At 40.6% G+C, this 17,902-nt stretch overlaps 2 protein-coding genes across 2 annotated transcripts; one reads left to right on the top strand and one right to left on the bottom strand.

Moving 5' to 3' along the window:
• Positions 1-266: 266 nt before the first annotated feature.
• On the top strand, positions 267-14,707 carry usp4 (ubiquitin specific peptidase 4 (proto-oncogene)). The gene is made up of 22 exons (XM_036570978.1): positions 267-450; positions 1,871-1,998; positions 2,474-2,604; positions 3,034-3,160; positions 3,364-3,509; positions 3,665-3,726; positions 3,814-3,960; positions 4,876-4,993; positions 5,142-5,315; positions 5,554-5,712; positions 6,269-6,493; positions 6,699-6,782; positions 6,933-7,027; positions 7,116-7,298; positions 7,522-7,751; positions 7,885-8,106; positions 8,209-8,279; positions 8,374-8,489; positions 9,326-9,475; positions 11,990-12,093; positions 12,534-12,622; positions 12,725-14,707. The coding sequence occupies exons 1-22, from the start codon at positions 302-304 to the stop codon at positions 12,845-12,847; spliced, it is 3,033 nt and encodes a 1,010-aa protein (XP_036426871.1). The 5' UTR covers positions 267-301; the 3' UTR covers positions 12,848-14,707.
• Positions 14,708-16,114: 1,407 nt separating this feature from the next.
• Positions 16,115-17,777, bottom strand: gpx1b (glutathione peroxidase 1b). The gene is made up of 2 exons (XM_036570979.1): positions 17,440-17,777; positions 16,115-16,685 (listed from the first exon to the last, which is right to left on the bottom strand). Exons 1-2 carry the CDS (start codon positions 17,659-17,661, stop codon positions 16,335-16,337), a joined length of 573 nt encoding a protein of 190 aa, XP_036426872.1. The 5' UTR covers positions 17,662-17,777; the 3' UTR covers positions 16,115-16,334.
• Positions 17,778-17,902: the final 125 nt, after the last annotated feature.

Genomic DNA, 17,902 nt, shown 5'->3' with positions numbered 1-17,902 from the left:
AGGATAAAAGGGTTCTAACAAAGTATGCAGAGAAACAGATGGGCTGCAGTCTGTAAATGTAGATCTACGAAGAGATCCTCTAAGGTAAGTGGAGTTAATAAAATTGACAATGAGTGTAGAAACAAGAAGGTGGTTTTAATGTTACTGATCTGTGTAAGCGCTCGACGCACCCCTACTGCTGAAGGCATGTAACTGCCGATCTCAGAACTTCGAGCTGGTGTGTTTACTAGCCTAGCCAGAGGAGCTAACGCGCTCCCTACGGCTGCGCGCCCACACGCGCTGCGGGTTCACTCGCTGCACGATGGCGGAGGGAGGCGGACCCGAGTCGGGGAACGCTTCAGATCCTGATGCGGAGCCGGGGTCGGCTCAAACTCCAGTACCTTCTATCGAGAGTCAAAAGCAGACCATTGGAACACTGCTGAAAACCACACTCCGAAAGGGAGATGAATGGTGAGACAACAAACATATAACGCTGGCTTTACACTGGATCAAAGTTAGCCAACCTGCTGTTGTAGCCTCGGCTAGTTAGCGTTAGCTAAACCCCAGTGTGTGAACGGTTTCAGGCCTACCGCTTCACATTGGGCAGGAAAGTGGGAGCTAGGCTAGGCTAGGGTAGCTTGCCAAGCTTTTTAACAGTTATCTAGCTTGCGTAGCGGCTAACGAGAGTCACTCCTTAACTTGACAACATTTGATTTCTATATTTCTGTCTTAACTAACGCTACAATGGGGTGTGATTAGCCGGGCTAGCTTTAGCTGATGGACGAACCGTCTTGTTGGCTAGCGTTAGCTAGCCCAGCTAAGGTTACCGGTATGTGTCAGAGCATTCTCTCAGTAGCTGGCTACACTAGCCACTGTACTGTACTGTGTTCACGTACTAAAACATCAATTTCTGAAAGTGAAGTTTAAGGCCAACTCTGCACATACTCCCTTTAATATGAATCTAGATAGGATGTAGAGTAGTTCAGTATTTTCTCGCCTAGTTACGTACACAGCTTGCAAGCATGGTAGCTACTTAGGTAACGTTTACTAAACTATTATGGAGATTGCAATTGTCATAGTTATATTAAGGTTATTTGCTCGATGGAGCCAGTGACACCTCCTAGACGGAAGACAAGGCCAAATAATGCCTCAGCTGGACAGCAGTTAACGGTACATACAAGTCATGTTAACCAAGCTAACTACAGTAGCCAGCTACTGCTTTGTCATGGGCACTGGATAACACCCAGCGACTGTGCTGATTGACACCGAAAGACACTATATTCCAATCAATCAGACAGCCCGGGCAGTTAAGTAAGTAAAGTGTTGGATTATTCTACCAAGGTAGAAGGTTATATTGACGTGGTGCCACCTTATGTTGACAGAGACAATCGGAAGATACGACTGTCCGCTTGACTGACCAGTTTAGCTTCATTCTGTCAGTTAGGTTAGCAGTGCATTGCTTAGTGGCTAATTGACAGTGGATTGTTTGATAAGGATGTATGAACAGGGTAGCTTCATTGAAATATTTCCTTCAAAGTGTCATCACAGGCCACTTTACCAACAGCACTAACCCAAGACACAGTCGTGAATTGGCTCTGTTTCAATTTAAAGTGAGTACAAAAGAAACATTTTTCACCTGCCTTGGCTGATGGAATCCTTGCTAACAAGCTTATGCGGTGGAACAGGTTCCTGCTTTAGAGGAGATTAAGACTTCCTAGTTCACGGTTTCTATATTAGTGATGTTGGAACAGTGCATTTCATTATTGGCAACAGGTGTTCAATGTTCATTAATTTATTTATCAAAATTACTGAAAAAAAGTTATAGTTTGGTTTTGTTGCTTTCTTTTGATTCAGCTTGATAATCTCTGCCCACCTTATTTGTTTTCTGTAGGTTTTTGATTGACAGCCGGTGGTTCAAACAGTGGAAAAAATATGTGGGCTTTGACAGCTGGGATATGTACAATGTCGGAGAACGCAATCTGTATCCGGGACCCATTGACAACTCTGGGCTTTTTTCAGGTAATTATACATACAGATATCTTTATCTGTATGTAGCAGACATCTTTAGATGTATGTAGAATTAGATGGGACTTTTGCTCCAACCAATTTCTCATGGCCTGAAATTATTAATGTAACAACTTATAACAGTTCAGAGGTATGACTGCCTCTTTTTACGGTCATATGTAGCACTGAACACAATCATAACCAAATGCACAGATGTTAAAGTTAAAATCCAGTTATTAAACACTAATTATAAGTGCTGCCTTATAGTTATAGCCGAGCAATATAGCTTCATGTTTAATGGTGGCAATAAAGGTTTGTCAATAGAATCTCTTTGTAAGGATTTTAAACCTGGGTAACAATGTTCTCATGAAATCAAGTAGTAAGACAGCACTTAAAATGTCTTTGCCTGACATTTAACTTGCAGTGCACTGCTGAAAGCGTGTTATCTCTGGGATACAAAATTGTTTTTTTTTTCACATTTATGTTGCAGACCAAGAAACCCAAGCGCTAAAAGAACATCTTATAGATGAGTTAGACTATGTCTTGGTGCCCACAGAAGCTTGGATTAAGCTTGTCAGCTGGTATGGCTGTCTAGAGGGACAGCGACCTATTGTCAGAAAGGTAAAGCACTGCCTTGTTTCACTTTTAAGGTTACAATTTTAATATTACAACAGTTATACATGACATTTGAGTTTTTATACTGTCTAATCATTTATAATACATTTTGTTTAACTTATTAGCAACTGTGCAGATATTATTTGCAGAGTTTTTCTCTAAGCAATATGTGCATTCGCACTTGCCTGGTCTTGCCTCCAAACCTGTGTACTTTTAGCCAGCACAGCTGCTTCACCCTAATATTACAGCAGTAATATGTTGCTATGATCCTTTGTGAAATGTTTCATCCATTGTAATAATTAAAAAATTGTTTACTCATTTTAATAGTGTTAGCGTAATGCAAGCTTATCAGTCACAGCTCTGTACTGCTCTTTTCTCCATACACAAACTTATGTAGCATGTTTTTATTATTTTTTTTAATCATCTTTTTTTTAGGTGGTTGAGCATGGCATGTTTGTAAAGCACTGTAAAGTGGAAGTATATCTGTTGGAGCTGAACTTATGTGAGAATGACAACATGGACAACGTGGTCACTCGCCATTTCAGCAAAGCTGATACCATTGGTATGAAACCTTCAACATTTAGCAAAGTGGCAAATTACAAGCAAGGCAGAAATACAGAGACAGCATATCTGTTCATTCTTTTGGAAGTTAACTTATCTGCATGTCATAAAAGCTGTTTGTGTCTTTTTCACAACAGAGGTGAATTCTGAGTCTGAATTGCACTGTAAGAGAGTGTAATTATTGTTTTGTTTGTCTTCCCTCAGATACCATTGAAAAGGAGATGAGGTCTCTCTTTAATATCCCATCAGAAAAAGAAACTCGACTATGGAACAAGTACATGAGCAACACATACGAGCAGCTGAACAAGCCTGACAGCACTGTTCAGGATGCTGGGCTTTTTCAGGGCCAGGTAGGATTTTTAGATTCTATACAGCTCTTAACAGTCCTCTCCATTCTACTTCATTCCCAATTCAGTTGGTGTGACGGACCCGTTAGCAATTGGAAATTGTGTCCTTGAGTCTGCTTCGATTTGTACGAGGTCATTGCAGAGCTGTCTCCCTTTAGGTACTTGTGATTGAAAGGAAGAATGAAGATGGCACATGGCCCAGGCAAGCCTCCCATCCCAAGTAGGTTGATTTAGATGTGCCTTCACATGGTTGGTCCTTACCATCAGTAGTAGCTGATATCAGAAGTTCTAATTTGATTTCTTCTAGGTCCAGTACAACCACCTCTCGGACTTTCACTACGTCCCCGAAGTTCTCCTCCAATTCGTCTGCCACCATTTCTTCCACAGTGACCAATGGAGACAGCAGTGGCAATTCTGGCTACATGCTGAACAATAGCACATCTGCTGGTAACAGGTATGTTTTTACATCACTCATTTTATGATTGATTTTTCAGTTTCATCTTCATATATCTTGGGTCTTGGCTTGTGATGTGATGGCTTTGGCTGAAAACCTAAAAAGCTGACAGTAAAGAATAACTGTTTACATAAAATAAACATACTAAAAATATAATGTATGTAGGCTACAGTATGTGCCATGAAACATCATCAACAAAAGAGAACGATTGGTAATCCAAGGCAATGAATTTTATTATTTTTAGTTATACTTTTCACTTTGGCACTGTCGTTTGAATTTTTTCATCATTTCAAAGACTGAGGCTGCAGATGTTGGTGGTGTTAGCTTCTCTCTGCTTCTGTTGTTTTGCTGTATTCTGCAAATTGAGTGGGGTGTCATGTTTCCAAATGGTATTAAACCTGTATTGGTGAAATTCTTTGTATGTTGTATGTAAAGGTTAGAATTTGCTTATCGAATCTAAAAGCCTCTGGAGATTTTTGTAAGCTGTGAGTTTAACTGTCAGCCTGCTATTGCTCGCACTGTTTCAATGTGACTGTGCAGACCAGCGCAGGAGAGTCTTCACTTGACACTTTTGTTCACTTGACATTGTTGGCTTATTTAATTTTTGATATTTTCTTTCTTGGAAAAAGCCGAGACTAGGGATGCACCAAAATTTCATCCACCAGAAATTTTCAGCTGGAAATGATCAAAAACGGTAGTTTTGGGTTTTGGCAGAAAATTTTTGTTGCACAAAATTTTAGTGCATCCCTAGTCTTGGCTTTTTCTGATCTTGCTGTCTGATTTCTGTATCCATGCTTGGCTTGTAACAAAGCACCATGCCCATTCGTTTGACTGTGACATATGAGTAATCACATGAACCATAGTCTCCAGTATAAAAGCACAACCATGTTTTGCTGACCATTTCGTGTTCTACAGGTTGGGAGGGTACAACTCGTACAGCTCGTCTTACAGTTACAGAGAGTCTGCCTCACAGCCTGGGCTCTGTGGCCTCAGCAATTTGGGCAACACCTGCTTCATGAACTCTGCACTCCAGGTACACACATGGGCAAACACACTCATACGTATGCTCATACACCCAGGTAATGTTTTCTAGATCTTATAAACACACACATGCTCCACAATTATTTTTCTCTGTGATGAATGTACTCCCATCCCATTCTTTCTGATATATCTCTTTACAGTGTTTGAGCAATTCACCGCCCTTAACGGAATATTTTCTGGAGGACCGGTATGAAGCAGAGATCAACCGAGAGAATCCATTAGGGATGCGAGGGGAGATCGCTGAGGCCTATGCCGACTTAGTCAAACAGATGTGGCTCAGTCGAAGCAGCTATGTGGCTCCCCGCACTTTCAAAGTAAGATATACAGCTGTGCCGGTGCCGTTTTAGTTAACCTCTTTCAGGCTAGGTTGTTAATGTGAGTTTATAGTCTGTAAGAGTTGATCATTAAGTGGAAACTTCACTCAGTTATTGTGAGTACTTAATAAAAGTGTATAGTATACAAATATGAAATATTAACTAATTAAGTAAATATTAAGTAATTAAGCTGCATTGGAGGTCCTGTTTCTTGAGGGTTGTGTTTTTCTGAGCACAGACGCAGGTCGGCCGCTTTGCCCCCCAGTTCTCAGGGTACCAGCAGCAGGACTCTCAGGAGCTGTTGGCCTTCTTGCTGGATGGACTACATGAGGACCTGAACCGTGTTAAGAAGAAGCCTTACTTGGCCCTGAGAGATGCTGAGGGCCGGCCTGATGAGGTATTACTTTTCAGAATGGTTTTTTATCCTTACCATGAATATGCAGTTGATTGCAAATGTTTGGGCACGCCGGGCAAATTATGTTGTGTTGATTGAAATGAAAATAAGTGAACACACTTTTCACTTTTAATGCACAGTACCTGTTCATTTGCTACATTTTATTTGAAAATATAAATGTATATTGTTTTTTTTTTTTCTTCCAATATATGAAACTCATCAAAAAAATACAAATTGTGCAGTAAAATTAGCAGACAAATGGCATATTTTAGTTTTTTGCCTGTAGACGATTTTCAATTAGAAAATCAACAGAACACACAATTTGAACAGGGATGTTTAGACTTTTCTATATGACTAAATTTAACTAATATTAAAGTATTAAACCTTTGTCAGTTGCTCAGTGTAAGTCAATGGCTCTTTATATCTCTATAATGTTATCACTGTGCCCAGTAAAACATCCTGATGCAGGCTATTTTAAATAGGGGTGGAATGTGTGAATATCATAAATCTTATATATTCTGCCCTTCTTTTGGTTCACATCTCAACTTGATGTTAACAGATTGTAGCTAAAGAGGCATGGACAAACCATCGGCTGCGAAATGATTCCATCATAGTTGATATCTTCCACGGCCTGTTCAAGTCCACGCTAGTCTGTCCCGAATGCTCCAAAGTATCTGTCACTTTTGACCCTTTCTGCTACCTCACGCTGCCCCTGCCCATGAAGAAGGACCGAACCATGGAGGTGTTTTTGGTTCGGACCGACCCTCAGTCCAGACCCATGCAAGTAAGAGCATTGATTTGGCATGTATACACTGGTAATACAGTTTGTCTCTCAATATATGTAAATCAAAACTTTATATGTTCCCTGTGTTGGTTGTTCACTTCAGCACTGGTTCAGTTGATTAATATTTTTGTGGTGGTGTTATGTGGTTATGTAAGATCAAATAAATGCCCTTACTGGTTTCCCTGTGTTTCTCTGTCCTACCTAGTTTCGCGTGGTGGTCCCTAAACTAGGCACAGTGGCAGACCTGTGCAGTGCTTTGGCTAAACTGTCTGGAGTTCCAGCAGAGAATGTGAGATTTGAAGTGCCTGTTTTATTGCTTTTTTTAATATTATGCTGTCAGTTCTTCTCACAGTTTAAACATGATTCATATGCCTGCTTTGACAGATAAGTCATCAAATGACTTACTGAAGTTTGAGTCCATTTTCCCCCTCTCATCTAGATGGTTGTGGCTGATGTTTACAATCACCGATTCCATAAAATCTACAGAAGGGATGATGGTCTCAACCATATTATGGAAAAAGACGACATCTTTGTGTAAGTTGTTGGTTTTGCTTCACATTCAGCTAAAGATATTTTTGAGATTGTGAATTCCAGTGATGCTTACAGTTTGTGTGTGTTGTAGCTATGAGGTGTTGGAAGAGGACAGTGAGCGGATGAATCTGCCGGTATACTTCAGGGAGAGACACATGAAGCACAGCGGAGGCTCCTCAGGCACAATGCTGTTTGGGCAGCCACTTCTCATCACCGTTCCGCGCCACAACCTCTCCCCAGACACACTATATGAGCGTGTGCTTGAAAGAATTGGGTGGGTGCTGTTCTGCCTTGCACTTTGAACATAAAGAGCTTAAGAACTGTACCCGTCCCCTAGTTCAGATAGTTGTTTGTTTTCCCTGTCTCACATTCATGCAGCAAACTCTCACTTTCCAGAATGGAATTAATGTAACTGGACACACTGAATGTGTGTGTAGTGAACAGACAGTACAGCAAAAGATAAAGTACTCAAAAGTTGTTATTTGTTGCTTGTTAAGGCGCTACGTGAAGCGCTCACAGGCCACCACGATGGACAGCCGAGCCTCTGCGTCAGCCACTTCCTCTAACAGCAGCCACTCAGTGGACTGTGGAGTTTTAGCATCCAATCATAATGCAGGGCTGAGCAGCTGTAGCAGCCCAATGTCAGATGGGGCATCCTGCAGCGCTGGTTCTACCAATGGGAGCAGCCACTCTGAAACCTGTAATGGCCCCAATGGAGCATGTGATGGTAAGATGCCCACCAAGCCAGGTGTCTTCTGAAATGTATTATTTACTATTCCTCCACTGGATTCACCATAGTTTGTTTGTTGTTTTATTTATTTTAAGTGTTAAAATCATATACATCTTTGGGATTACCACAGGTGAAGATGAGGCCATGGACCACCAGGTGAGCCCAGATCCTGAAAGTAGCCAGTCAGAAACTGTGGACGGGGAGGATGAGGGCTCAGAGCCTGAGAACGGACCCATTGGTAGTGTTGGGAAAGCTTCTCGACCCAAACTCTTCTCTTTTAGCATGGTCAATTCCTATGGCACAGCCAACATCAGTCCTTTACCATGTGAAGGCAACATCCTCAAACTCACACGTAACTATTGCTTTTGTGCCTTTTAGCATTTTTTTAAGATACTTTATTTTTAAATGGGGAAGAAATTCGTAACTTGAAGAAAACCCTTTTTTCCCCTCACAGCACATTCCACAATAGCTATTGATTGGGACACGGACACAAAGAGACTGTGCTATGATGACCAGGAGGCAGAGGTTAGCTCGCTTTATATGTTGCTTTCATTGAAGTGTCAATGTAGTTACATGTTCTACCTCAGAATACTGTAAGCTCTGCTTTGTCTCTTTCAAGGCTTATGAGAAGCATGAGAGCATGATGCAGGCTCAGAAGAAGAAGGCTACGGTGGCTCTGAGGGAATGCATTGAGCTTTTTACCACCATGGAGACGCTGGGAGAGCATGATCCTTGGTGAGGATGAATATGCTATCACAAATGTTTAGCTTTTGTGTATTCACTAAATACACAAATTTGTGGATTGGGTGTTTTTTGAATATAGTCAGCATAGGTGTGAAGAATTCACTAAATGTCATTAGTTGTCAGGGCTTGGAATTAAACAGAATTAAAAAAATTAATCAGTTCACTTGGAGCAGAAATTATATTTTAACCTTTCCATTCATCTATTCCAACGCCAACACAATGTTAGAATATTGAACAGTTCCATTCTTTTTACACAGGCTGTATGTACACATAATGTTATAAAATAGTAGGTAGTTATGATCAGAATAACTCAAATGTATGTTAAATGTTGTCAAAAGAGTCAGTAAATTCTGTTTTTAAAAATGCATACACATGCTCACTGGCTAAGTGGTTTCTTGCATCACAACATGATACAAATAAGGTCATGTGAGAGTATATGGAAAAGCAGCTCTGAATACCATCCATGGTGTTTACTTTAATTAATTTATAGCCTGAGCACAAAAATACCACATTTCATATGTATAAATCTTAAATGATAAACTGAATGAAATAATTCGAAACATAATGTTAATCTAAAAACAAGTAGAGTTTCAGAGGTAAGACATACTTAATAAGCAAGTGGGCTGCTCAGAACCTCAGAAGTAACATTATTAACCACAACAATCTCTGTTCGGTTCTGTTCCTGAGCAGTTAAGGCTAATTGTTTTTGGTTGCATTTGTTCCTACCAAAATACCATTTCTTGTTTCATTTTTGTTCCTCAAACTAGTTCAGAGCCTTGTTATTAATTTATTATTATAACAGTCTGTGTCTGATGATCACTCTGCAGGTACTGCCCCACCTGTAAGAAGCACCAGCAGGCCACAAAGAAGTTTGACCTGTGGTCTCTACCCCGCATTCTGGTGGTACATCTGAAACGCTTTTCGTACAACCGCTGCTGGAGAGACAAACTGGACACTGTAGTGGACTTCCCCATCAGGTGATCTGTCAGTATATGTAATAGGCACAGACAGTTTTGTGCTTTTGTTTCAATTAACATAAAGGGTTTTTCCTATTTATGATTTTTATTTATTTTTTGTATATATATATATATATATATATATATATGTGTATATATATATATATATATATATATATCCTTTTTTTTGTGATGTTTAAAAAAAGATCAATAGGTGTTGCACTAAGGGAATTTATTCTCTGAGAACTGAAATGATTTCACATGAAAGAATGCATTTCTTCCACCAGATGGCAGCAAGCTTGTGAGAAATGTGGTTTATGCCTTGGCAGTAGCATCTACTCTTTTATCTTGATTCATGCTTTAATAATGTACTGAGGGCTTGTATGGTGCAGGATCTTCTTACATGGGAATTGGTGAAAGTCATTTTGGTTGGTGCAGCAGTCTACAGTAAGAGCCAGTGGGAAAGACTTAGCGGTGAAAAGATATGCCATGTGTTGTCTGAGCTTTTACGAGCCAAACCCTCTTTGTTCTTGTTGGGGAAAAGATATGTTGGGGTTCAGCTTTTCCAGATGCTGTGTGGCATAGGCATAGCCACGGTGTGGTGGAGTGTATCAGTCTGACAGATTGCATGGTTAATTGTTTTAATAAATGTTGAGGTAGTTTTCATGCACATGCTAATGTAACGGCCTTCCAGGCATAATCATACTGAATGTAAATGGGATATTTATGCTGTTATACACTTTAGTTCAGAATACAAAACAGTACAGTGTAGTGGATTGTATTGGGAAATTTTGGTTTCAGTGTTTGTTTTCAGAGCTTGTTTGCCTTTGAGCACATTGGCTCAGGATCAGACACTTTAACGCGATAGAAACCTGGAAATGAGTAATCACCTAGTAAGTCACTTCTGGAAAATGCTCTTGATTTAGTTTTTCCTGCCCCAAAGACTTTTGCTTGTATTTTAACTGTGTTGCAGAGGGAGGTGAGAAGGTTGCTGCTGTGGAGTTAATCAACACTGTTAGAAAGAATCTTGCTTCACCACGTTCAGCACTCACTCACTGACAGTGTAATGATGGATGAATTGCTTATTCTCATTATTTATCTTTATCATTTGGATGAATCTCAAGTGGACTGTGTGATCACTGAGGCATTTACATGGTCTGTTTTCTAAAGTGCGAACCAGGTTTTTTGTGACATTGTATCTTTTTAGTTTGGTTTGGTTGTTTTCACATTGCAGTGGCTAACTGCACCAAATAATACACATGGGAGTTCATTGATTGGTTTAAGATTTTGCTGGGAGAGAAGAACTCCATTACTTTCACACTAGAGCCAAAAGTTAAACGACAGTGTTTGTTTCATTTTTACTAGCCTATCACTGTATAAAATCCAGATCTATCCCTCACATATATTCTTGACACAAATGTATTATCCTACTCATAGTTTGAGTTAAAATTGAAATGCTTAATGTGAACATTTGGAGATGAATGGACTTATTCGCATTTATAAGCAGCGCAGTTGGTTTCCTGGTACGTTAACCTAAATCTGCAACGAGAGACTGTCAAACACTAACTAAAAAGGTGCGAAGATGAAGCCGCTTCTCTTTCTAATTTTCCCGTTCCACCTTAAATGGTGCCGCATTTACATTCGGCGCCTCAGTCAGAATTTAAGGTGGAATGGGCAAGTTCAGCAAGAAGCTGGCGAGTGAAAAGCGACTTCAGCCTCGTAAAACAGGACATTTTACAAGAAACTATTCAACTTTTGAGGAAAAGTTTTCTGGCAGAGTTGGAGGAAAAGCGACTAAAGCTGAAGCTTAAAGCAGAGCAAAGTAAGTCCGTGTTTTCGTTTATATTGTTTAGCCTAAATTAGGACATCATACTGAGACATTAAATGTTGTGGCTCCCAAGCTGGTTTGATTTTTGTTGAAAGTTTAAAATGGCTCGTCTTAACATTTGGGTTGTGACTCCTGATCTAACCTGGCTTTAATGCAAAGGGAGTCGGTTGGATTTCTCACTCATCCAGTAGTGTTTTTGTTATGTGCCGCCACAGACTGTCCGGGCGCTGCACTTCCGCACTTCCAGGTTCCGCCTTTTGCGTTCCGTCAATGTTAGGTTATAAATTAAATATTTAGAAAATCGATTTTTGACTTTTGTGAATCGATTCAGAATCGTCCACGTCCGCATCGCGATGCATCTAAGAATCGATTTTTTCCTGCACCCCTAATGGATGCCTACTTAAATTTGTATTCAGGAGCTGGTTGCCTATTCTTTTTAACTTGTTATTTTAGATTCTTATAAATCATTCACAGATCAATCATTATGATTTTATATCAAGAGCGATCAAGGGAAAGCCTGGAAGTGATTCATACTCAGCTGAAATGGACAAGATTACGATGGAGTCTTTGACAAGGGCCAGTCAAAAACCAACTAAATGTGATCAGCACCGCTTGCCTCGAAATAGCCAGAATAGTTGAATTGGGATCAAGCTAATGTTTTCTAAAGGTTTTGGTATAGTGCTGATGCTGCTTCTTCTCTTCTACAGGGATCTGAACATGTCTGAGTTTGTCTGCGACCCTAAAGCTGGCCCCTACATCTATGACCTCGTCGCTGTCTCTAACCACTATGGAGGAATGGGTGGAGGCCATTGTGAGTCGTTTATATTGCGATTCTTCCCTCTCATGTTATGAAACACTTGCTTCCCCTAAAGAGATGAATCATTCCTCCTTACAGCTCTTAGCTGGTTAATATTTATTCATCTTATCTCATTCTGTCTGTGTAGCCCAGATTTTTTTGTTGACTTGTCACTGTTCTTTAGATTTTATTTTCGGTTTTATCTTCCAACAGCTTTCCCCACACCTTTCTATTTGTTCCTTACAAACGTTCACTGTTTCTCTGGAAACTTGATCAGGTGTCTAGTGTTAGCATGGTTTTCTTTGAAAAAGATCTGTCTATTCTGAATAAGACTAAGGCCTTTTGTCATACACTCTGTAGTAAATAACACTGGTTAAATGGTGAAGACTTCAAGTTGTTTGCAATAAATATTGCAAGTGACCCCAACCAGTAACTTTTCTCACTACCTCTTGCAGACACGGCGTATGCTAAGAATAAGACTGATGGGAAATGGTATTACTTTGATGACAGCAGTGTGTCCTCTGCCTCTGAAGATCAGATAGTGGTAAGATACTCAAATTTGGAATTTTATCTTCATCTAAAGATGTTTGTGTTTCCCCCGTCAAACTGACACTTCTTTTAAATCATCATCTCTTTTCGTTTTCAGACTAAAGCAGCCTATGTACTCTTCTACCAACGTCGAGATGGAGAAGGTCCATCCAGATCCACTCCATCAGCATCTCTTGGAGGAGCTTCTGAGTCCTTGGAAGACCACATGGACACCAACTGAAGTTCATTATTCTTTAAGGACGGGCACTAAAATAAAAGCTATGTGAACGAAAAACCAACGACGCATCGATGCACATCCCAGGCTTTTCGGTGATTTTGTTTTTTTTCCAAGACTTGGAGGCCCTGTCTTTTACGCTTTATTTTAATTTTCTTCACAAATGTACACATCTACCAAGAGCCAAGAAGTATGACGTAAGAACAAATAAGTGAAAGAAAGAAAATCAATAAATGAGAATTTTAGTTTGAAGCGTGACATTACAGACTTTCTCCCTGGACCTTGTTGCCTGCTGAGCACATTTCTTTAGTTTATAAGGAGGCAGAGGATGATACGGATATTCAGCCTCTCGCTGGACATCGAGAATGTTAAGTTGCCTGAAATATTGCAATGAAAGCGCATACTTTTCTGTAACCCAGTGGAAAAGTCAAAAGAAGCCAAATGCATTGTGTTGTGACAACCAAAGTTGTATACATGTTGATGGCATTGGAGATGATGAGGACAAGGGAAAATTGCCTAGATATAGACAGAAAAGTCTGAGCAATGTATGCAAACGAAGATACATTTAATTTTCCTTTTCCCCCTCCATTCACCCTGCGTACTCGAAGGTGTTTTGTATTATGTGCCTCTTGTGAGGAATCGCTTCTTCTCTGAAAAATGCTTGTGTCCATAATCCACATTTTAGACAGAAGGCTTTCATTTATTGAGTAGACAGTGTCTCCATTGCTGTGTTCAACCACGAGGCTTTCAACTTACTGCAGTGATATTTTTGCAAGCGTTCATTTACGCATATTTCACTTTAAGGCTTTATCCTTGAGGCCTGGGGTAGACAGTATAGGCTGAACTATAAGTTATGTGGTGAGGTTGATTATACTGCTGATCTTCAATATTGTGCTGCTCTCTCTGATACGTTAGCACTAGCGGCCTTTCTGCCCCAAGAACTGTTAAAAGGGGGCTTGTGTGAGTGGATTTAGATTTAAACTTAAAGGTGGTACACATACATGTCCTGCTTGTCCCAAAAAAGGCTGAGGTTCATCACATGGCGTTTCCTTAGTTGAGACCACTTTTGCAAAGTTATATGCTTTGGAATCTTCCAGTTTGGCAGATTTTTAATAGATCTTTGTTTTGGATGTTTCTCCTCTTGTTAAAGGGCGGACAGAGGAGTTTCGAGCCACTGCTCGAAAGTGGTGCTAAATTTGAGACTTGAAAAGGCTGCAGTTTTTGGCACAGATGAATATCTTACCCAGGAAGCTTGGGGCTGATGCTATAAAGAGGAAACCTTACACGTTCAAGTGACTACAACGCTACCCTGCCCTATCTGCTACTCTGTGGTGAATTTGCCATGTTATTGGTTGTGGCATTACTTTGCTTGTCAGATGACTCAGTGCAAAACTCTTACTGATGTAAACATGCTTCATACTGGGAGGATATTACTGACAGCCCTTCCTCCCTGTTATGAATTTACCAAAACAGTCAGTATGCATCCATCTATCTTGTGCTTTTCTCTACTGTGGAATAGCAGCATGCAAAATGGAAAATTGTTGGTTGGTATCCCCACATGCTTCTCTCTTTTCAGTCTGTCAGGCTGTGACAAGTACATGCTTGATATCCTGCTATAACCTATGACATGGATACTAGAATTATGACATACTGGCCAATGCACTTTTTTACCTGCCACATTATCAGAATAGCATCCATTTTAAAATTCATTTTGAGAGATGTTGCATAGATGTAAATAGTCATGTACTATCTACAGAATAGGATACATAACTTCTTTGTGTTCTGATATTTATCATGGCAATATGTGCAACCCCGGATTTTGAAACTACATTTAAATCAAAAAGACAATAAAGAATTGAAGCCTGATGAGAGCGTCCTGTTTACTTTTGTATGATATTCAAGCACCGTCCTGCTGCTGTAACAAAACCTCACTACCTACACATTATCTACAATTCTACATCCATCAGTCATGCGTCATAAAATATTCACATGATGTAAAGGGCTAGATTTTCAAATGGTGTGAAAAGGTTAAAAAAAAATAGCTTTTGATGATGCATGACAGCCTACTAGGTATTCAAGTCGCATTGCATCCTATCAGCTCAGTTTACTTCTAGTGTTTATCTTGGAAAAGCTTTCCAAGGGCATCTTGGCTTTAAGGGCTACGTAAATGTCAACAGTAAATAGGGACGTTTCGGATTAGGCCGCAGCCGAGGGACTACAGAACATGAGTATTTTTGCCCTGAACCCCAGCATCCTTAAGACCTTCTACACCTGCACTGTGGAAAGCATCCTGACGGGCAGCATCACCACCTGGTACGGGAACTGTACTGTTCGTGAGAGGAAATCTCTGCAGAGGGTGGTGCGGACAGCACAGTCCATCACCGGGGTTCAGCTCCCTAACCTATTGGATTTATACACCAGTCGCTGCCTGAGGAAATCCAGAAGGATTATGAAGGACCCCTCCCATCCTAGTCACTGTCTGTTCTCTCAGCTGCCGAGTGGTAGGAGGCTCAGAAGCTTAAAAGCCAGAACCAGTCGGCTCAAAGACAGCTTCTTCCCCCATGCAACCAGGCTATTGAACAGCCAGTAATCACTGCTCTGCCCAGCCCAACCCTTCCCATTACACGTACGTGCACCCACTGTACTCCCGCACTTTACTTGCATAGCTGGACTTTGAATACCTATCCAAAGACAATACTCTCCCCCTGCGCTTCCACTTAACTTCCTGTACCTTGCACTTTACTAAATACTCTGCCACCTACTGTACCATCTTCTACCTCCACACCTAGTGTGATTACTTGCACATCTACATAGCATTGTAATATCCATTACTATATATAGTATATAGTTGATTACACTCACTCTACATTCCCAGTGCAATATTATATGTCTCGGTGCAATATTATTATTTTTAAGTTATTGTGTAAGATTATATGTATATATTTTAGTTTAATTGGTTTTATCTATTCTTCTATCCTATCTATAGTTTTGTTTATCTATGTGTAAATACTGTTCTCTGCATAATTTGTGGAACTCGCACTCAAGTTTTTCACTCACCTGTGTCCCTGTACTCTTGTGATGTGACAATAAATCTGATTTGATTTGATTTGATTTGAAGTGTGCATGACTCAGCAAGCAACAAACACTAGTTGCCATGGGATTTACATTAATATGCAATGTACTTCTTGGAGCTACAGCAGTAGTATGTATGAGGCAGGAAACTCTAGCTAGTACTGTAGTTAACTATTGGGGGGAAAAAAAAACCCTCAAGACTCATAATGAACATCCATTTATTGATCAGCAAAAGGCGTGTTGTGCCGTACATGGGCTCTATGCAACTGTTAAGTCAGGACTTTTACAAGGCATCTGACACCCCCCACATCATATTTAAAAGGGCATCTTCATTCAGTAAACGTCCCAACACAGCAACACTGGGCACAACAAGGGCACAACCAGCTACCACAGATGAAAAACCATACAAAGATGTACTGATTTAGCTAGCAATGTTCAGGAGCTTCTTTATGTCCCCCTCAATGTTGCTGGTCAGGTATCTTCTGCTGTACCGTTTGAACGGGATCCCATCTGGTGCAATGAGGAACTTCTCGAAGTTCCAAGCAATGTCGTTCCTGCAGACAGGACTCCAGATGATATATTTAGGGTTGCCCATCAAGCCCACAGGTTCGTCGCTGGGGAATGGCAGCTTCTCCTTGAGGAAGACAAATAGGGGGTGGGCATCTTTCCCATTCACATCCACCTTCTCTAACAGCTGGAATTTAGGTTCAAAGCCATTTCCGGGACGGACGTATTTTAGGGACATTGGGATCTCTTCGTTTGAGCAGTTTTCCTATTAAAAGAGAAAGAACATAATGCTGAATTATATGTAGAGCAGGCTGAATGTACAGCTGCAGACTTGCATCTTATTGTGCACACGTATATGTTCCACTGACATCCTATCAGATAATGCATTTATAGTTTATCTGACCACTGACGGTACGCACAACTCAGTCTGAAGAGACATTTCTAAAAGAGTGAATGGACATAGAGCTGAATAATACATAAAGCTGGTTGCCTGACATGGTTTAAATCACGTAACATGCCTAGAATGATGTGCTTTCGTGTATGGGAGGTAAATCAGGCGGTCATCTGAGGAGACACTGGAGACGCACCTGCCTGCTGTCCATGTGCTAAAGGTTCAGATTACAAATGGTACAGCATGGTAGCTACTATCGACACAAAATGTTTAGCAAGGCACCAAATAATGAGATTTAGCCACATGTGAACCAAAAAGTCAGATGTATTCGTCGTCGTCTTCTTCTTCTTCTTTTATTATTATTATTATAGATATTAAAATGTATACAACGTTGCTTCGTAGAAAAAAACCGTACATTAAGCACTCAAAAAAAAAACAAAAAACTACTGCTTCCACTGAAAACTTACATCAATAATTATTCAATAGACACATAAGCGCTCTTTGTTGTTTAAAAAAATGCGTTTTACTGGAGGGGTTTCAATTATTCCTCCACAGAGAGACGAACCACCTCTTCGAAAACAGAAAACGAAGGAAGAGAAGAGAAAGAAATAGATGAAAAGTCCTTTACCTGATGTCCAAACTGATTGCAGGGCACTCCCAGAACCACGAGCCCCTTCTCTGAGAAGCGCTCATGGAGCTCGTTCATCTGGGTGTAATCCCTGGTGGTCGTACCTCAGAGAGACGCGACATTCTCGATAAGGACCACTTTACCCTGTAAAGATGAAAACTTGAATTCTTCTCCAGTCAGCGTCTTCGCCGTAATGTCGTAAAACGACTTCACGTTAGCCATGCTAGCGCCTTCGGGAGAGCCGCGACCTCGCAGAGCACTCACGACACAACAAGCGACAAAAACTCAGTTACGACGAACTTAAACCGATGAAAGAAAGGAAGCAGCGGCGCAGGAGGAGAGAGAACCACAGACAACCAACCAATCCCTGTGTTTACTTCAACACCGTCCACACCCGCTGTCAGGAGACGGCCCCCAAAGCTTTAGGGAACGTCGTGAAAATGTGTCATGGATAGAGACAAGA

The sequence above is a fragment of the Colossoma macropomum genome, unplaced genomic scaffold (genome assembly GCF_904425465.1).
Source record: "Colossoma macropomum unplaced genomic scaffold, Colossoma_macropomum, whole genome shotgun sequence".
Classification (NCBI taxonomy): domain Eukaryota; kingdom Metazoa; phylum Chordata; class Actinopteri; order Characiformes; family Serrasalmidae; genus Colossoma; species Colossoma macropomum.
The sequence above is the reverse complement of the archived record's forward strand: the minus strand, read 5'-3'. Positions and strand labels throughout refer to the sequence as shown.

Excerpts from the sequence above, each read along its gene's own strand:
- usp4 (XM_036570978.1), top strand. The coding sequence starts at position 302 with ATGGCGGAGGGAGGCGGACCCGAGTCGGGGAACGCTTCAGATCCTGAT. Across the intron at positions 5,316-5,553 it reads TGGCTCCCCGCACTTTCAAA|ACGCAGGTCGGCCGCTTTGC; the intron begins GTAAGATATACA and ends TTCTGAGCACAG. Across the intron at positions 9,476-11,989 it reads GTAGTGGACTTCCCCATCAG|GGATCTGAACATGTCTGAGT; the intron begins GTGATCTGTCAG and ends TCTCTTCTACAG.